General features: G+C 40.9%; 2 protein-coding genes across 2 annotated transcripts in view; both read left to right on the top strand.

Annotated features, from left to right (window-relative positions):
• The first annotated feature begins 7300 nt into the window (after positions 1–7300).
• LOC119657463 (pupal cuticle protein-like) lies at positions 7301–8062 on the top strand. Its single transcript, XM_038064379.1, has 2 exons — positions 7301–7461; positions 7608–8062. Exons 1-2 carry the CDS (start codon positions 7450–7452, stop codon positions 7980–7982), a joined length of 387 nt encoding a protein of 128 aa, XP_037920307.1. The 5' UTR covers positions 7301–7449; the 3' UTR covers positions 7983–8062.
• Positions 8063–17614: 9552 nt separating this feature from the next.
• The window catches only part of LOC119657889 (protein unc-80 homolog), an 83455-nt gene continuing 79238 nt past the window's right edge, over positions 17615–21831 (top strand). Inside the window, exon 1 of the mRNA XM_038065031.1 lies at positions 17615–17718. The gene's annotated coding sequence lies outside the window, so the exon portion shown is untranslated. The remainder of the gene's footprint in view (positions 17719–21831) is intronic.

The following is a 21831-nucleotide window of genomic DNA, read 5'->3' as shown; positions in this document are numbered from 1 at the left end:
AAACATTCAGATAAATGCTCAAAATTGTACATTTTTTGTCAAACCATTTCCTTAACTCAAAAAACTTCATTGGGTTAAGCCTGGTCATTACTGGTAACCTCCCTAGTATACCGCGTCAAACCATTTATTATCTGAATCTACATATATAGTATGTATAAATCCATTTCGTAAATACATTGTAGAATGTCTAATCATTACGGTATTCACAATACACCCCTGCGTCGAGTATCCTCCCACCACCTTCGGTCAGCCGATTTGCGTATCAACGGAGCAAACGCCAAATCTGTCGACTCTCAGAGAAAATGCCAATCTAAATTCAACATAGGAACTTTGGGTACCAAAGCCAAACAACCGATCGGGCCATGCACAATGAAAACTTGAAATGACTTGGAAGCATGACTATATTTAAATTGGATGACACAGATCTACATTCCTTGGGGTTGGGGTGAGAAACGGGAAAAGTAAACGATTCTGTATTTCCTCCTACTTGGCTTTCTCACTTTCATTACCCATGCATGTGAAAGTACTTGTAAGGGAGTCGAAGTATTGGGTTTTGTTTGTTACTAAATTTTGAAAGTATGCCCAGTCAAATGAAGGATATAGTGCGATGGTCAGATAATAATAATTGACGAAAGAATTTTCGTGGGGGGAGTGTATGGTACTTCTATCGCATTGCTTCCGAAAAAAATATATGCAGACTGAAGAAGTAAATTTAATTTCGGTACTATTTTTAAAAGCACACCCATTGGGATACCTTACAGAAAAACTAGATGATTTCGAGTGACAGGTACACATTTTTACTGTGAAAGTACTAAGATATCTGAAAATATTGGTAAACTGAACCTTCGAAAAATGTTAATTGGCTTAGTTATCTGCTGGGATTAAAGAAATTCCTATTCGTGATTCTTACATAATTTATTTCACTTTTTTTGGACCATACATTGGAAGCTTCAAATACATTTCAATTCTTCTTCTAAATTATTAACGTAATCCCACGCCGTTGCCTGGAATTTCCTTTTTAATGATTATACTATATTCTTCTTTATTTTTATATATACATATATTTTTTTTTTCATTGATTTAAATTACCTTAAATAGCAAATTTTTAGGGAATGGTGATCAATGTTTATTTTTTATGTAAATAAAAGAGCCAAATTGTCAAACTGATGCTAGCGCAGACACCTTCCTGAGGCCCAGGGGTCAACTCTTTTCAGCTACTTGAATTTTCAATGAGATGAAATTCTCTTAACCATTGTACTGGGGTGACTCTTCAGTTTGACTAAGGGTTAATTAGAGGAACACTCAATTTCTATGAAAATCGACGTTGCGGAAATATCAGGGAGCACCGGATATACATCTCAGAATTAGACTGAGACCGCTGAAGCAAATTAATGTTAGATAGTTTGGCAGTTGAATCCACTCCACAGAAAATGTTTGAAGTTGCGCTTAAGTTGTTGATTTTTCACCTCTATTTGCTGTTTCTAGGTGAGTCTTCTACCGTGGTGTATCGCACAGTATTTAATGTGATCCGATTGGAGTATACCGATGTTGATGATCTTCACTTGAGTATAATTTGCTTTTCGCTAAGGCAGGGCGAAACGTGGATTGGTACCCACGATGAAACACAAAACTTGGAAACACCGGCTGAACCAACACCAACAGCTCTACCACCAAAACCCTATCTCTACCTCCACGTGGTTACCGCTGGAAGCTCTTTCTTAACTAAGAGCTACAGACGGAAAAGGATGAAGATGAGTCTTTCGTGGCTAAAAACGGGACAAAATGTAACAACTGGTCCTCCAGGTTGGCGGTTGGGTAGGACTGACAACCCTACAGGGAAAACCGATGTTACGAAGCCACGGAAGGAGCCTCGACCAGGATGGATTTCAAACCGACAAACTTGGCAACGAAAACGGTATAACGATTTTCGCATTTCCTCATAGAACAGTTAGCCGATACCCTGTCCCAATATAGGGCTGATGTAGCCGCGTTAGATAAGATGCGCTGGACAGGGACCGGTTTCTTAGAGCAGAGCCACAACACCATATATTAAAGCGGCCATCCAGTAAACAATGTGTTAGGAATAAGCTTGTTAGCCAGCCAAAAAATGAATCCCTACAGACGGGACTGCAGAGTCAGAGAAGGATACCTTCTACAAGGTAGTAGAACAAACCCTTGAAACCTGTCGCAGGTTTGATATCAAAATCATACTTGGAGATTTTAATAGTGTAGTAGGGACGGAGCCCATGCTCAGGCGATACGTTGGCTTCCATAGCTTACATAAGGATACCATTGATAACGTACTGCAGTCTATTCAATTAGCAGTATCGCATTGAATTGAATTGATGATCACAAATATTATGAGGATAGTTTTCTTATATACCGGAGTCAATCTTCAACATGAATGTGAGTGTAGTGCTTCCATTTCAACCGCTCAAACGTTATTTGCAAAAATTCCGCGTCTTCATACACTATGCATTTGGGGCTGACACCGAGACGGTAAATGGACTCAATTTGTGTATTTAGATTGATAAGTGGGACACCGGTTTTGAGACTGTCTGTTAATTTCAGACGTGTGGGCAACCCAAGTTTTAGCTCCGGCAATGGCAGAGTAGAGAAAATCATCACCTTCGAGCTTGTCACGATCTAAAAACTCTTTGGAGGTCTCCACTCAATTCAACTCGGGCTGTTCTGAACCCATATCGCCGAGAGACAAGCAGTTTTTTGAGCAGCGGAAACATCGTAGATGATTATGATCATCACCAATTCAACACCCAATTTACTCCACAGGATCAGCGGTACAATTGAAGGCCGTTCACTTCTCCGAGTGTCATGCATTCGTATAGTTGCCATTCGTCCGTTGATACGGTATAGCGCGTCAACAACACCCACGCGCCATTGTTCACGGTTACCTCAAATGTGCTTCAGCTCCCCACGACTTCCCGAGACGCTCGCACTTCCATTCTACTGTTCTGCGCTAAGTGCCCTTGGGACGGCCCACTCGTCGGCCATCTTAGGATAGTGGATTCCACTACGTGGTTTAGCCCGCAATGCAATTGTTGCCCCTTCTTAAAGTGTAACCTATCCACTGCCACTTCCGTTTTGCAATCGCAGTGCGAATGAGTGCCCCGACCAGGTTCTTCGTTTGAGATAGTGTTAGGCCAGTGCACTTCGATGGTACGACGCAGACAAGTATTGGCGAAATCTCGGAGTTTTTTTTTCCATCTAGCAACTTGACCTTAGTATTGAGATAACTGCATTTCCAGATTTTAGACAAAGAAGCAAAGGCGGATCTAGCGCTATAAATGCATCGGGTAACATCCTGTTTGGTGCCACCGTCAGCAAAAATCACGTTTGTCAGATATACAAATTGATCGACGCTTTCGATGCCTTACCCATTAATGCAGATTGAAAGAGTGCAATGGCCCGTCAGATTGAGAATGTTGGTTTTGTTGGTGTATTTCTTCAGCCCAACTCTACTGCCCTCCCTTTCCAAATTCAGAGTCATTTGGCCAAGGTCCATGACCGGGTGAGAGAGTGAGCAAATGTCATCAGCGTAGTCGAAGTGTTTCAGGAAAAATGTCATCGCCCATTGATTTCGACGACCTATGAAGCACCCAAGAAAAAATCATTTTTGATGGCTGGCCAATGCACATCGATATTCTCAGGCGAATTACTCAGTATATCTGCCGTCCGATCAGCAAGATAACTCTCCCACTGTCGAGCAACAGTCGCATCACACAAGCGGTCGATCTTGAACTTGACCATCAGATGGTGGTCCCTTTCGAGACCGATATCAGCGCCTTTCTTGTTACGCATATCCAGCACACAATTCCTAAATATACTGCTGATCCCGAAAGAGTCAATCTGATTCTTAGTACGGTGCCGATCAGTTAAAAGCTAGCTGACCTTATGGCAGGCTCTGTGTTTGAAAAATGTGCCACCAATGGTGAGACGTCAGAAGATGCAGAAAACCACGATCCTCCTAGCATTATCGTTACGGTCGCCAAGACGGGTTTCCCCATCACATGTCCGCGCGAGGTGTTGTCAGATCCCACCTTAGTATTCAGATCACCCATCACGATCACAATGTCATGTTTAGAAATCCTCCTCTGGCTGCGTGTAATTGCTCATAGAAAGTATCCTTCACTATTTCGGAAGTCCCTGTTGGCACATAACCGTAGATAGAAGATTGTCAGAAATCGGCTTCCAGGTCAAGGGAGCGTGCATTGCGGTGGAAATCAGAAACAACCTGACACCGGATTCGCGTTTGCTATTACTTGGCTTTCCAAAGTACAAAAGCATATTGCCGTAAATGTGGCAAGAGGATAAGGAGTACTCCCCAAAGTTCCATTATCTTATTTCGCTTAGGCCAAGAACCGTTATCAAGAAACGTGGGCACATTCAATCACAGTTCGCTTTCGATTACCGATGGTCAGTTGATATCCGACGCGTTGTTGATGTTTTGGGAGCAGTCGGTTTTCAAAATTTGCAGGTAGCTAGAACACAAATTTCTAACGTTTTTAGCCTCTTACGACAAGCAGGGAATACTTTGAGTGTATTCTTCATTCCCAACTCACAGGGCTAGGAGTTCTTTCCTTCATTAGGAGATATCGAATGACAGCCTCGAACTGAACTCGTTTTGAAGGCGATAAGTCGGGCTACACAGCAATGTTGTGAACATGACAAATAAATTAAATAATTAAAATAAAGGTTTTGCGTATTTCTCGTATAAGAATATTTGAGTGGACATTTGTCCTATTTGTAACTAGCTCGTAATGTATGTTATGTCCGACTATTCACTTTAGAGTGATACTAACTTCCCATTTTACAAAAGCGACAGGTTTAACCTTTACTAGTTATAGTGCGATTTCCATCAATTTTACTGCAAGATATTATGATTCTAGGATGAACTTAAAGGATGGTAATATGTATATAGTAGTATAGAGTAATTCATTATTATTAACTTTATTTAAACAGATATCAGATCCGATGTCAAAATGGGTCCGTGAAATAAATTATCACATTCCAGCCCGTGCACTTCCCGCTGATGATGGCGTCACACACACCTTAGACTGCATTTAATTCACATGGAATAGAAAAGTTTGACCTTATATAAATTTGTTATAAATGTGTGCTGGATGCTTTTTTGTTTAAACAGGAAACTTTTCAACAAACACTGAAACTAAGTCAATATTTAGCAATACCACGTTTTGCTGAGTGCCAAAATAGCCGAAAATTTGAACTTGAAATGTTGTGCTGCCGGTGGTCACTTAGTGAAACTGGTCCAAATTTCCGTAAAATTGCAAAAACGAACTAACGGTTTTGGTGAATGCAGTCCACCACGTCATAATAGGTATAAAATAAAAATCCGTGAGTTGATTGATATTCATTGAAAAAAAACATGAAGAGGAAGTTTACTTTAATGCGGTGTGCCCTAATTTGTTGCATTTGTCTTCCAGCAGGACAACGACCCCTAGTACATTTCCTTCTCGACACGAGAATGTATAATATCTCACCCCGACCCTGTTTGGCTCCTCAATCGGGAAACTTTAACCTGCTGGAATATCAGCAGTAGCATTTGTTCGAACTTCAGGTCCACAAACGGAACATCTTTAAAAATAATTTGCGGATGAGGTTGTAGGAAGCTGGGAACGTAATTATCTCGGATATTATTTAATACATTTCTAATTCGATGCATTATTGTCTTCCTGCCTACTGTCATCTCAGTCGTGATTGCATACGTAACATTGAAATTAAAATAGAAATTCGAATTTAATTGATTTACCTAATATATACCTTTGTTGCAGTCGATTATGTTCACTTTCATTGCTTTGTTTGTGTGTTCTGTATTACGTGGGAATAGTAGTTTTGGTCTGTTTATTGCACCTTTTATACGTGCTTAGACGTACGTTCTTCAACCTCCACTATCCTAGAAAAATTTCTCGACATGTACAACAGCGGAGGTGAATATCATTTTTTTGTTCGCTTTAACCTAAATACGCCTGTTAAAGTATCATTAAGTACGGTTCTCGCTTCCAAAAACACTGAACATCACATTACCATCATCAAGCATGATCCGAACATCACTTAGCATCATGACATCACCCCATGATCACTCAGTAGAAAAATGGTGCTGATATTACTCTCGTCATAAGTAATATTTTACAATGTCCGTGCCGATGTGTTATTATATTACAAAACATCACTAAATATCACCGAGTAATATTGTAATTTATCATTCTTCATAGAAATTTAATCAATTTTCTGAAAAAGTAGTTTGATATCACATCGCCCACTGAGGTGATGTTTCACGCATCTCTCCTCAATCTAATGGTTCCATTCGCCACCGATTTTCTTTTCTATTATTTTATGCAACGATATCGCGATGTTGAGGTTTCCTCGGAATGCCAGTATTGTACTTGAAGTTTTAACTATGGAATTAGTAAAACTTTTTTCAAAGCTGAATTGAATATTCCTCCGAAACAAAGTTTTAACTAGTTCGGGAGGATACATTTGCTGCAAACTACAGAACTATCAGCCTAGAACCTCGCTCAAATGCGTTCACTGAAAAGCTCTAAATTATGAACGCATTCTAAACCACACGTTTTGATTGTACTCCCAAAATTATCTTTTAACAATTACGAAACTTCGTGGCAGCCAGCCAGCCAGCCTTATATCCGATCATCAAAATTAAGGGTTATTTTTAAGCTCTTGTTTTAGCTCTTTATCTAATTGTAAGATAGGCTCAATCATTCAGGAACGGATAAAGACTCATTCATTATTGTCATTATAAATGACAAATAAAACAAAAAGTACACAACTGAATTTCTAGATAGGTTCAATCGTGCTTTCATAGCTGAAATGCTTAGTTTACAATTTTCAAGTTTTTACCTTAATAAGAATTTCTGAAACGTATTCTAAGGCACAATTCCAAGAGTCCATAATAAACAAGGTAAATTTCATAGACATGAATAAATTAGCGAAGCACAGTAAAATTGAGTATGAAAGATTCCTCAAAATCTTTAAAATTAAGAGTATCCCCGAAAGTTAAGTCCAACTTGGCTTAAGGCATCTTGCGAAAAACTATCTGTGAAATAGACACACATGATTTATCATCATATTGACCCGTCTTCAATTTGCATATTTAGACCAAAATGCAACCGATGACTAAACTGAAGCGTGTGAAATTCAAAACAACCCAAGAAGGTGTGTCAAACGCAAATCAAATATATTGTTAATTTTTTTCCCGGATATTTTGAGATTGCTCCTGCCATTTTTCCAAAATGGAGATAAATTAACTTTTTTGCAGAAAATGTCGAAAATTACAAAACAGTGTTAAGCTGCAATCTTATTATAATTTAAGATATATAAGGTTCGATAGTGACCAGGACCAGCATCAGTCCCTGAGTAACACTCCACCAACAAGCACAGCTTAAGCAAAACAACATGTTCAAGTCTGTAAGTTAGATAAGCAAACTTTTTATTTTCTTTTCCATTCATAGATTGATAATAGAAAAAAATAAATTTATTCATTGGAATCTAAATCAGACTGCGTTAAAGGTGTTAATTTATGCATTTATCTGACTATACTGAAAAACTTTCAGATTGTATTAGCCGCTGTACTCGGAGTTGCTATTGCGCAACCACAACATGCTCAACACTACAGCACTCCAGAAGCTACTGCAGAAATCAAGAGCTTCGGCAGCGACATTCACCCAGATGGATCATACCAATATGCATTCGAGACCACCAACGGAATCTCCCAACAAGAACAAGGTGTAGGTGGACACCAGGCCCAAGGGGCCTCTTCCTATGTATCACCCGAAGGAATCCCAATCCATCTTACCTACACCGCCGATGAGAATGGTTTCCATCCACAAGGTGACCACATTCCACAAGTCCCAGATTACATCTTGAGGGCTTTGGATTGGATCGCAGCACATCCATACAAAGAAGAATATGTTGTTAAGAAAGCTTAAGTTAATTTACAAACATTTGTAAATTTGGTGATTTAGTTTTTATATCTAATCTTTCGAATAAAGTATTATTTTAAATTGAATGACTTTTGTTTTCACTGTTAAGGTATGAAACCAATCCATTTAAGCCGATTTGTACACAAAAGGAACTGAAATGTTACTCACAGGTTACCTCATTTGAAATCTCTAGCTCTGTATGTGGCAACCGGACGTATCTTTCGCATTAAATATCTGGCCAAGATACTATTATTATTCAAAATTTTGCGAAAATGGCAATCTATGCAAAATATGAAAGGCAAAAAGAAACAAAGTAAAGACAGTATTATTTCGATAACATTCTAGTATTTTTGGTCATTGTTACATCATGTTGAAATAAAGAGTTCATATCCGACGATCGTATTGTGTCAGTAATAGAAATCTTAGTTACTGCAGCATCAAATGCTATAAGCCTCACGAGAAGGAGTAGGACGGACTCCTCCAGAAAAAGGATCATCAAAAGGCATCAGGTTGGCGTTTGGCTAGGCTCAGGATAAAAATTGAGTGAAACTGCCAGTGAACTGAAAGTGGGCAGCCAGGCAACACAAATCACGTCCATTGAAAAACACAGAGGAAGCCGGGGAAGAAGAGGGAAGAGGCCAAAGAGGTCCACTCTTGAGAAACTGGATTAGCGAACGTAGCTGCAGTGCCTCAAAAGGGGAGTGGACTCCAAAAGTCTGGAGAAAGGTGGCATCTAGGAAAGGTGAGATAGGAGAAGGATACGAGCGAATGTTATCACCAGCTACAACGCTAACAATTCTCAGCAGAGTGAAAACGTGCCAATTTGGGCGAAAATATCAGTCGCATTAGGAGATCCCAGAAATAAGTTGAAGTGTTGGAGCTCATCAAATTCAACGATGTAAACGCGGACAAATTCTTGAACTAAATTGAAAAGTCCTTGGAACAAAATGTAGACATAAGGGCAAGCTGGCAGGGTATCTTAATGGTTTGCAAGGACGTAAATAAAATCAGCAGGAATACAAAGCTTCGCTAGGCCTTGAAGAAGAAGTTTGAAGTTATCGGACTTCATGAATCAATATTGAAAATGCTACGAAAAGCCTATACTGGAAACTGACGGGAAAAAAAGCAAAGTAAAAACAAGCTACATAATAGTCGTCCTAGTAGGCAATCCAACCATTGCTGAACATAGAAATCGCAACCTTGTACGTTTTCGGCAAGGAGACTTTACCAGTTGCTTAAAGGAAAGCCCTGTAGCAACTAACGATACAAGATACACAAGCAATTGAGACGCCGCTTAAAACCGGTGATTCGAAAAATCAAAAAAGCTGAGGATGCCGACATACATCATTGGGGTGTGACTTACAGGGTAATAATAAAAATGGTCCGAGGACAAAGATCATCCTAGGTGACACGATGTGGCTTCTCAAAGAACTTCTTGTTTGCGTACGACGGGTTTTGGACTTCCGCAACGGTAAGCCGTCGGTCTACCAACTAAATACTTCCCCGTCACCAAAAAAAAAACCTAGAATCGGTTGACAATTGATTCCCCACTAGCCCACCCCCTTTCCTTCTTCAAGTGCGGAAATTGTTTCAGGAGGATAGGAGAGGAAGGAAATTTATTACATCAAAGAACCGTTGCCCTCCGGCCCCTACAGCTCAATGCGCCAGGCGCAACAAGACCCGATCTGCCGGCGCGCTTAAGCATCTTTTTATCTTTTTTACAACGTCTGCATAAATTTACTGAAGAATCCTAACCTTAAGTATTCGCGAAATCGTTCAAATAACCGTGAGTCAAGTAGAGTTTGTCAAAAACTGCAGAGCTACTGACGTAATACACGCTGCACTGTTACTCATGGAGAAACACCGTGAGAAGTATCGCTCTATTTTCATTGCATTTCTGGATCTGGAGGAAGTGTTTAATCGGGTGCCACACGAACCCATCAGATACCTAGTACCAGAAGAACTCATTAGGTGAGTTCAATTGCTCTCTGGGTGTTCATCAAGGAAGCGTCGTCTCACCTCTCTTTTTTGTTCTTGTTGTGCACGCTGTGACACGGAACATCCAACCTCCAGGGCTCTATACACTGTTTTATACAAATGATGTTTTCCTGGCGTCCAGTAGCAAAAATGATCTCGAGCAACTTCGGTCTACGGTCACAGATTGAATCTAAATAAAATTGAATTCTTCACGACCGATCCCCTTGAAACAGATACAATCACTGTCAGTGGCAGTGACATACCCAGAAATGAGTAATTTAATTATCTCGGGTTAATGGTATCAGCCAATGGAGAACTGCGTTATGATATTGCTTCAGGCATTAGCTCGACCTGTATGAAGTTGCGTTCCACAACTGGTGTTCTTTGCGATCAACGTACCAACGAACGTCTTAAATCTAAAATTCACCGCAATATCGTTCGCTCTGTCGCTCTCTATGATTCTGTTGTTGATTGATCGACTATAAAAGGCAATAAACGGAGTCTTACGATAATGTATGGTGATGTAATTCGCGCTAAAGAGAATTGACTTGTCAAGATTGGTCTGAACATGGAAGTTGATGATGAGCAACAAAAAGACTGGCCGAACAACGGTGGTTTGATACCCTGGATGGGGATTTGAAAGCCTAGGGACTCCATCCACCCAGCCGATCACGACGAGACGATCCTGCTTGTGAACAGGACAAAGGATAATGCAAAAGAAGAATCGCAGATTTAAGTTTCTGATAAGCTGCGCAGTCGATCTGCTCCTTGACTTGTTTTGTCAAGAGAGTTGTCACTAATATATTGGATCAGGGCCTATAATAATCGTTGGCGCAACAATCCATGTTGGATCAGGACCTTGAAGTGTGTTAGAGCACTTCATTCAAGACCGTAACGGTACACTAGGAGGCAATGTGGTCAGCATTGCGCTCCGCCGAGATTATTACCCTGATTTAACTTAGGTACTCATTCACAGCTGAGTCGACTGGTATCCGACGTCAAATCACGATACAAATTCCACTGCCACCAGTGAGATTTGAACCGTGACCTTCCGTATGACAGCCTTGCGCTCTAACCACTCAGCTATCCGGACACTGAGTTGTCACTCATTCAGTGTATATCCTGGGTCCTCTCCTTTGCATTTGTAACCGCTTTTGCGTTCTTTAGCGAGGAAGGCAACGAAGATCATCCGTACGAAACTTCTTGCTTCTGTACTTAGGCATGCTTGTCAAGGGCATCAGCACGTACTTCCGCGCTTTTTGGCGTGAATCTAAGTAAGTTAACCGTTGATTTGGACTATATAATCATCCCGCCGATCGACGTGGGACGCGAAGTCGAGATTCATTTTTTAATTAAAGCTTAGTTTTTTAAGCAAAGCTTAGTGTTTTCCCGCGCAGTGCTAAGCATGAGCAGTCACTCATCCGCTTACCTGTCGCACTAATATACCCTGTCTTACCCTGTCTATTTTGTCCCTGATTAACAGTGTATCTGTATAACTCACGTGCAATTCCTCTGCCACATCGAATCTTAGCAGACTATCTTAGATAGCGTTGAAAAGATACCTCTGTTACTCTCGACGTTATCTTTATTCAACTCTGAAAGTCTCATAGAGTAGTAAGTGGTCTCTTAGATAATCGCTCAACATTCGCAGAGGAAGCCCGTCACATGAAAATATTTTTTTTTGTGCCTAGCATTGTAAGCACCCCCAAGGCACTGTTGACATCGTCTGTTGCGAGAAGCACTACTCGTCAGTTGTGCCTGCATGGTAGCTTCTACCGTGGGACCTGCTCTTAACCAAAGGTAGGTGATTTAAGAATAAATCTCCGGCAGCCACTTTTTCATGGTAAAAATTTGGCAATTTCCGAAGCTTTGCACGCTGCGTTAAACTGAACCGTGGTCGCATCGTCTGAACTATTAACTTTGCCTTTGTTCGAGATATTAATAATTCTCAAACGTACACACACATTCACCTATTAGCTTAGGATAGAATCGGTACCTAGTCACAGGTTATCCGCACAACAGTCAGTCAACACTCAGGAGCTTACAGAGGCATACTCCACATATATATAGACACCGCGCCGTAATAAGCGAAAGTGAGAGGGATCTTACATTTGGTGTAACATAACACAGTACTCTTTAAGAATGACACAACTAACTTACTTTCTGTGTCCAAAATCACCCATCACTGCCGAGACGTTTTGTTCAGGAAAGACGAGGCCATCATCAAGGATCTGAATGGGGATATCTATCTTTGGAGACCTGTTTTACCTGAGAGAAGCCAGCGAGCAAGCCAAGGTGAAGGATACAGCAGGGTCGTGCACGTCGAAAGCCACTCTTTGGTATCCAGAACTCAGGCACTTACATAGCGACCCTTTAATGAACCTGCCAGAACCAGAAATCAAGCCATTGTCAAAAGGTAGTGACAAATGCTGTCGACAAAAATTAACGGCAAAACTGTTTACATCGCATAGAGAAACGAGTAACAGGTTGCTCGATACTATTCACCGTCAACCTTCAAGGATAAGATCTGAATGTGGAAATTTATGTACACTTCATAACGTTTACAGGTGACTTCAATGTCAGTGAAGTTATTGAAAATCAGCCACTATTTGAAATCTTTGAGGACTACAAAAGCTTAACTTAAAGCATTTAAAAATATTTGGGACTAAAGTATTCGTATTGGGAAGGCGAACCCGAACTAGAGAAGGTAACCGAGGGTTCGAGGAGAGCATGAAATTGAGCCGCCAACGAGACGCATTGCAGGACAACCTACGCAGAAAGAAAACGAGGAAACCTAGACGACCGAGAAAGCATGCATATCGAACATGGCTTCAGATCATGCCTCGAGCGCATGATGAGAAAGGTGGACAAGAAAGTGGAAGCGATAAATGCGAAGATAAATCAAATGGATATAGCGGCAGCGTATCTACACGGCGACATTGGCGAGGAGCTGTATACGAAAGCTTCCACGAGATTAATAGAGTCCCTGGAATACATAATCCACAAGCAGCGACGAGACTCCCCTTTACTTCTTCACAAACGACCAGGTCTGTAGATTGCGAAAAGCGATCTAAGAGGTAAAGCAAATTGGAAAAAGATGGTGCCAACATTTGAACGGAGAACTAGTCATAAAACTGAAAAAGGAATTCTACGTCAAAGACTTAGAAGGGAAACAGTATTGTCTAAGCAATGGGTTTAAACAAGAAGGGGCCGTATAAGTTAAACTTAAAAGAGATATGTTGAGGAGCAAATTCCGATAAAAAGTCAATAATACAGGAAACTACTCGGAGCGGTAATGTACTTGACGGTGGTAACGAGGCCAGGCATCGCGCAGAGTGTAAGCATGTTGAGCTAACTCAACAAGAACTCCAATGTGATATACTGGGATGTCGCAAAGCGAGTATTAAGATATCTGAAAGGGTGATCATTCCGTGAACCCAAAGTCGGACAAAGTGTACATATTCAAACTAGGAGGAGAAACAATAAGCTCGAAATCTAAGAAGCAAAGGACCATGAAGTTGTCTACAACAAAAGCCATGTACAAAGCAGTTTAAACAATCAGATGAGGTGCCCAATTCACATGTATGGGGACTGCCGGTATTCTCCACGGCCCTGCTGAATCACCTGAATCTCCTCAAGACATAACACACTCTTAATTCTGTTCCTTTGTACTACGCACTCAGTTTATGCACTTTATGTATAACATACAGCACTACTCCCCAAACTGAGACTGCAACAGCAAGATGCAACTCACCACCCTGGCTATCAGTCACCTGCAAGTATACCAAAGCCGTATCTTCGAATTCCTCCAACTTAAATTTCTGTTTCAAAGCAGTGTAGATTTTTCTAGGGATCTCACGTCATTGAGATAGATCTCTTGGGAAACGTATCGCAATATTCTCCCCAAGCAAACAATTTTGCTCAAACTGGATTTTTTAGCTCGAACATGAGATCGCCCTTCTGGGTACTTCGGATCTTGCTGACATTTTCGCTCAGGTCTAATAAATCGGGGTCATCTTTAACTTTTCATATTATCTCCGCTTACGATGAATTCCCCTTGTTAGAAATCAAAATTGCTTACGGACGAATTCGCACCTTGGATTTCTTCTTCCTCTCTTTATTAATGACCTTGGTCTAGCCACAATTATTTTTCCTTTGGGTTTCATCTCTCTACACGGTGTTCTTACTTGGGAACATGTTATGCTCCTCCTCTTTTAGATTCGTTTATAAAGCTGGCAAGAACGCCTTTTTTCCTTTAGGCGTCTGTTGATTTCCTAGAGGTTCCCCTCTTTGTTCCGCACTATTTAAGGTTGTAAATCGATGGCCACGCGATTCGATGTCACATTAGTTTCGTCTAATATTGTTGGGACAGCATTTTTTCGCTTTCCCGTAGGTCTTCTCTCTTCCTCTTGTGACCCACTATAATACCCGACATATTTGACGAGAGCAATCAGGCCCGAGTTCGCAAAGGACTCATCTTGCACGAAGCCTTGCGGGTAGAGCTCCTTGTAGCCTCAAGCGTGAAGTTATACTGTACAACTGGAGCGCCGTACCCCTTAGTTACGACAGAATTGTTAGATAAGTCTTGATTGTGTTCTCCGAATTAATCCGTGTTCGAAAAGGATCATGGCATTATGCCTACACGGCACGTGCTCACGTTAGACATCCCGGACCTTCATATGACTTATTATAAAGCACTCTCATGGCTCTTACCATGTTTTTACAGGCCTGGTGCACGTTGTGCTTCGGAATGCCCAACTACATTATCTTCATGCTGGATGAAGAGCAGCTCTTCCAGTCAGAGCACTGTTCTCGATGAGTCCTGACTTGATGTCTCCTTTTGTATATTCCTTCATCTTTATCATTTGCAGAGCTTACGTGCGATTTTTCTTTTGCCATCTTGGACATTGGATCTTAAAACTGATTAGCTTCTCCTGAATAGGGCCACTTTCTGGTCCTGGACTACCTCTTGGGCAGATGCGGTGGATGTCGAAATCACCTTGTTGCCATCTCCTCTCTTCCTATTCTTCGCCTTTGATACTGGTATTATTGCCAGAGTTCTACTTTATTTGAACAGCTTCTTCTCCAAATCTATTGTACAAGGAGTCTCAAAAGAAATTTTATATTTAGTGGATCGATTAAAAAAAAATAAGCCGTATATAGAAAAAATGTTTATTAATTATTAAAATACGCTTTTTGGGGATTTATTTCTTAAAAATATTATCGTCTAAATGTAGACCCTCGCGTTCTTGGCACTCATTTAATCGAACAGTAAAATTACTTATGACGTTTCGGCAGGTGAACTCAGCGATGGCTGCCATTTCGTGTGAAGTGAAGTTGATTTATTGGCATAAACTTTAGATTTAAGATAACCCCATAGGAAAGAGTCCATAGGGGTTAAATCTGGACTGCGTGGAGACCAATTTATGTCATCTCTCCGGGAGATCAATTTGCCTGAGAAAATTTCACGAACACGTGGCAGAGGCATATTGGACGTGTGTGAAGTTGCTCTGTCCTGTTCGAACCATGTTCTTTGGTTATAACCAGGAAAGTTTTGCAATTCAGGTACGAAGTAGTTGTCTAACATCTTCACATAACGCTCTGAATTCACTGTAACTGCACGCCCCTTTCGTCTTCAAAAAAGCAAGGGCCGATAATTCCTCGTGCCAACATCGAAGCTTATACGGTCACTTTAGGTGAATGTAGGGGTTTTTGATGTTTACGTTTCGGATTCGTTGCACTCCAGTAGCGGCAGCTCTGCTTATTTTCGTGGCCATGAAGATGAAAATGGGCTTCATTCGAAAACAAAATGTCGGTAAACGTTGAAAATCGCTCAATCACCTGATTTACGAAATTAAGCCTCTGACTGGCATCTTGGGGCTTTAATTCTTGCACCAATTGAATTTTGTAGGAGTGCAGCTTGAGGCCTTTTTGCATAATGTGATGTAATGATGATCTATGCACATTTAAAGTACTTGCTCGCTTCCGAATTGAAAGGTTCGGGTCGTCACGAACAGACTGATTAACATTCTCCACGTTTTCTACCGTTCTTGATGACCTAGGTCGCCCGGATTTTGATTTATCTAGCGTTGTACCAGTCTCTTCAAACTTTTTAACCAACTGTCGAATGAGAGGAATGCTTGGCGCATCATTTAAGTGGCGAAAACCTCGAATACTGCAGAATTTTTTACGCGCTACAGTTGCCGAATCGCCGTTTTTGTAAAACCCCCGCACGCACAACGCGCGGTCTGCTCCCGAGAAACGCTCCATAGCGACTGAATTCCCAAGAGCTAGGCTACCGATTGACATAACCCCCGTGCCTCTCGGATATGTTGCGTTCACGCAGTAAGCTAAATAAATATAAAATTTCTTTTGAGAAACCTTATACTTGGAACATTAGATGCCATAGTAGCTCGATTAGGGACGAGCCACTGCGGTCGAAGGATATCGATGGACGCTTGTTCACTCCCGAAAACCGCCGGTATTGGGGTTCGAACCCAGCACCGTACTTTACTCCTTCTGTCCTCTTGTATGCTGGTTTTATGCTCTAGGCATCCTTCCCGTAGCCATTTTGGTCCACGATCTAGAAGGAAAATACGTTAACACAGTACAGTACAGTATATAATCACCGACATTTTGACCAAGGCATTACCAAGAGAGACATGAAAATAGCATGCAAAAGAGGAGGAACCTAGTTATAAAAATTAACTTCAATTTTATTTCATTATCAGTATTCAGTAGTATTCATAACTCCACAATATGTATAGAATGGTTGCGCGACCGATTTTCCGCTTCCTTAAAATCATTTTTGCAGTTTTACTCTATACTGAATTTATTTCAGTTATGGGGATATGTCTGATGATCCACAGTCCTTCCCAGATAACGTGAAAATAAAGAAAACTAACAAAAGATGAATGAAACTCAACTCAACTCACAAAGAAGGTTATGTACTATCAACCTTTACATAAGAACCGCGTTATCCGAAGACGATTGTTTACAAACACTCTCATCTATCATAACAAAACAGGACGCAATCTCCGTAAGTTGTCCCATATATCCTTGAATTCATTCATGCCGGCCCAGCATCCAAAACAGAAATCATATGACCGTCTGCCGGCAGCATTTCATGTAGCCATTCAACTTTCTTCAGCTGTTTCTTCGCTTTTGCGTCCTTGGTTCCAGTGACCTGATACTCTCGAATCCTGGCCTATCGTAGCGGTTGCGATTTACTTTCGCGTTGTCACGAATCCACCCCGGCCGCCATGATTACTAGAGTAAAATGGGGCGAATAGAGCCATACAGAATACTAAGCAAAAAAATTACACATTTGGTAGCTTTTTACTATGGAAACAGATATTTTGAAAAGATAGTTTTTCATTAAAAGGATTCTAAAAAGAGGAATTGATTGGTACTATTTTTTCAGTTGAAAAAAAGCCAAAAAAAACGAGCAGAAATTTATGGTAATTGAGGCGTATTGTCCTTTGTTGCAAAAAATATTTACTCGATTTTTAGTTTCCTAGTATTCCCTAGATAAAACCTAAATGCTCATATCCTTGAATCCTCTAAACACTCTGTAGCCACATTTTTCCTTGGAGACTATCATAGAGAAAAAATGACTACATCCACCCCCAATTGCCGTAACAAGGACTCGCTATTTTCAGCAACGAACCCAACTGGCAGCCATGATGTAGACGTCGTCCTGTTCGCGTGCTAAACTCCTTCGTCTCGTGTGAAAATGTGCAAACAAATATTTTATTGTTTGAAGGTAATAATCAGTTTATTCATCGAACAAAATGAAATGAGCGTGGCTTTTTATAAAGTGTGAAAATTAAGCGTGGGAATAGTCGCAGTCGATGATAGTTTAACATCTCGGAAACGCTAAGGGTGTGCCAATGAGGACGATTTGCTCAGAGCTCCGTGGGTATAGCGAATAATTGTGCGTTATGGAAAGTTATTAAGTGGTTTATGGTAATGAAGCAGGAAGCATTTTCAGTGTTGGTTAGTGGAAAAGAAGAGGATTATTGAGTGAAATCTGTTTTTTCTTCGTGTGGTTATATAACTTTGGTACTTTCAAGATGGTGGAATTTTCATCACTTGACATCATTTGAGAAAATTGGAGTCTGCGTCTAGGAAATTGTATACATCGAGATGGATATTACTATAGATTCGTCCTGACAAAAGAAAATCAGCTGGAGAGCATCTGTTGAGTCCTTTGCATCTGTTGCGTTGAGTACATAAGGGGCAGGTTCATTGATAAAGCTATCAGCTGAGGACACTTGTTGCTGGCTTGTTACTATGTACATAGTTGGATGTGCACGAAATATGCGCTCTTGTGTTTCCTTTTATGAACTTGGCAACAAGTGTTTGTGTGTACACAGAGACATAGAGAGACAATGGTAAGGAATATCACTCCTTCATTCTTTAGATGCAACCGTTTAATATTGCCTTTCCTGCTCGTGTAGGATGCAACTACGAAAAAACCTTCAGTGGTTGTTGGTTTTAATTAAAATGATATTGGGTTGGGAAAAAATAAATGTCGTATTTCTGATCAAAATTTGACGCTTTATTTAACATACTTAGAATTATCCGATTTAAATCAAATATGCCCCGTTTTGTTTGCAAACTTGTTGCCATTTAGAAGGCAAGTTTTCGCAAGTCTCTTTTAAGGCCAATTTAGTAGCAGCAAGAGCGTTTTGCATGGACCGGAAGAGATGGTAATCACTTGGTGCCATATCCGGGCTATACGGTGGGTGCGATAGGACATCCCATCCGAACTCCTGTAGCTTCTGGAAGGTCATCAAAGATGTGTGAGGCCGAGCGTCGCCCTGGTGGAACACAACACCATCCTTATTGACCAATTCTACCCGCTTCTGGTCAATCGCCTACTTCATCCGGTCAAGTTGCTCATAGTAAAGGACCGAATTGAGGGTCTGGCCATAGTTGAGCAGCTCATAGTGGATGATTCCCTTCCAATCCCACCAAACACACAGCGAAACCTCACTGCCCATCAATCCGGACTTGGGGAAGGTTTGGGTCGGCTCGCCGCGCTTCGACCATGATCTTTTTCGCTTGAGGTTATCGTACGTGATCCACTTTTCATCATCAGTCACCATCCGCTTCGTTCCGTTTCAGCAGTGCATCGCAGGCGTTGATTCGGTCCAAGAAATTTGTTTGCGTCAATTCTTGTCGCACCCAAACATTCAGCTTTTTTGGAATTCAATCTTCTGCAAATGATTCCAAACGGTTTTATGGTCAGTACCCAGTTCTTGGCCAATCGAGCGAGTGCTCACATGCGGTCTACTTGGATGATTTCGACGATTTTATCGGTTTCTACGACGATTAGCCTACCAGTACGGAGTGTATCTTCGACATCCACTGCACCAGAACGAAATCGATCGAATCAACGCTGTGCTGTGCGAATCGTTACAATATGGGGCCCATAAACTTTTTCGGCCATCGTTGCATTTTTACCTCTCAGGTAGTAAAAACGTAAAATATGACGAATTTCTTGCTTGGTGGACTCCATCTTTGACGCGCTTTAACTTGAGACTCAAACGTAGCAGATTGTCGGCTTCAAATCGCCGTATAATATGACCTGATGCGATAAATACAACACAAGATATGTTTAAGTGTCGCCATCTATTGACAAAATACGACATTTCCTTTTTCCCAACCCAATATTTTGAGCAAGTTTATAAGGAATAAAGATACAATTGTATCCGGATAGCTAAGTGATTAGAGCACAAGACTGTTGTAAGGAAGGTCATGGTTCAAATCTCACTGGTGGCAGTGGAATTTGTATCGTGATTTGATGTCGGATACCAGTCGACTCAGCTGTGAATTAGTACCTGAGTTAAATCAGGGTAATAATCCTACAGGCTATCCTGTAGTGTACCGTTTCGGTCTTGAATGAAGTGCTCTAATACATTTCGAGGCCCTGAATCAATCTGGATTATTGCTCCAAAGATTATTATTATTAAAGATACAATTAGGTAGAAGTAACGCGCAGGACGAAATGTCAGCAACTTAAGTTTCTGAATTTTCTAAAATACTACCTCACCTTTTGTATTAAATAGGCCACCTTGTGTATTAAATAGTCCACCTTGGGTATTAAATAGGCAGTTTAGAAAGGTTAGGAGGATTTTTGGGAACGAAGCAAGGTTTTCTTTAGGCCACTCTATCTGGATGACATCCGAAACAAGGTGTGTTGGTATGTGACTGACATTTGACCATTAAGATAACCGTCAGTTAGCATAATGCCGGATCCACATGCTCGGAACAAAAACATCACTACTTGCTACTTGCTCTTATGGTCCAACGGAAAATCTCCTTTGATTTGTGTCAAAAAAATCGACACTTGATTGCATCGGTTGCAAGCGATTGCATACCCACGCAAACAAAGCCAAATACTCTGCCCACATGTTTGAATTTGCGGGAACTTCTTGAGGTTTGGCAATCGTGTGAATTTGGCAAAACACTCTGCCAATGCGTAGGTTTTGCAAGAATCATGAAAGACTGGAGGCCATCAGTGAACGTGAATAAGTTTCGTTTTTGAAAATGCAAAAATAATCACGCAGAATTCAGCATTCTGGCAATGAGACAGGTAGCAGTGAACAGTGAGCAAGCTATCGTATCTCAAATTGAAACCGATCCAATGCACTGTTTATAACAGATTAATTTAATACTATCTGTCTATAGGATCCAGAATTTGAAGGCAATGTTTACACAGATTAGTATCTTCAAAATATTTAGTACTTAGAAAAGATATGAATCCACAATTACTCTACGACAGATGGCTTCATTTCAAGTCTAACTGAGAGTATCGCCGATGGCCGCTTTTCATTTTCATCGTGAAGTTCATGTTCCTCTCCACCCGATTGTCTCACATTTCTGGAGATTGAAGAATACTCTTCAACTGAAGAGGATCGGTGAAGATTGTCTAAATATGAATTCAGGCCAACCTAGCCATGAGAGACATCCTCGATGGAAAGGTCTCCTATTCTTACTTTATTTATGAAGAGCTCTTCAACCCATTTATCCGTTTTTTAAGCTCAATAACTATACTTGTTTCCGCTTCTTCAATGATCTGCCTGGAGCCTGTGAGTAACTCTATCGTGGCTTATATGTTGCCTTTCAGATACCTGAAACCCGCCATTTATTCAATAGTTGATTCATGCAGAAAATATTTTATTTATTTGTCCCATTTCAAAAGACCATCCATTTCATCTTTTCATCCGAGATCTTTAGGACCGTAGATTTCAGCTGTTTGCCACTGTGCACAGCCTTTTCTTCTTTTTCTACCATAGATATTGCCTTATAGACTTTTCGGACTGGATCATCCTCACCCATACGAATTAAGCGATTCACCCACTGCAGCCAGCTGAGCCGGATTTTATCCACAACCAGATGACCATGGTATCGCTCATAAATTACATCATTATAGAGGCTACGGAATCATATATTCTAACCTAGTGGCCCATAAATTCTTCGGAGGATTCTTCCCTCGAACGTAGCCAAGAGATCGTAATTTTTCTTGGTAAGAATCCAAGTCTCCCAGAAATACATAAGGACTGGCAAGATGTTCTGGCCTAGCAAGATAGCGGAGAATATCGTATAGATGGTACTCAGCGTGATACCTCTATAATTGCTGCACTGTGTGATATCTCCTTTTTTATGTATGAGACAGATAATGCTTCGTTGCCAGCCGCCAAGCATTGATTCGCTGTTCCACACCTTGAGCACAAGTTGATGAACCGCTTGGTGTAATTGGTTGCCCCCATATTTAACCAATTCGGCTCTATTTCCATCGGCTACTGGCGACATATGGTTCTTAAGCCGGCGAATTGGACGGATTTTTTCTTCTATGCTTGGTGGTGGC

This window comes from Hermetia illucens, chromosome 5 (assembly GCF_905115235.1).
Source record: "Hermetia illucens chromosome 5, iHerIll2.2.curated.20191125, whole genome shotgun sequence".
NCBI classification, from domain to species: Eukaryota; Metazoa; Arthropoda; class Insecta; order Diptera; family Stratiomyidae; genus Hermetia; species Hermetia illucens.
Note: the sequence above shows the minus strand (reverse complement) of the source record. Positions and strands in the feature narration are given on the sequence as shown.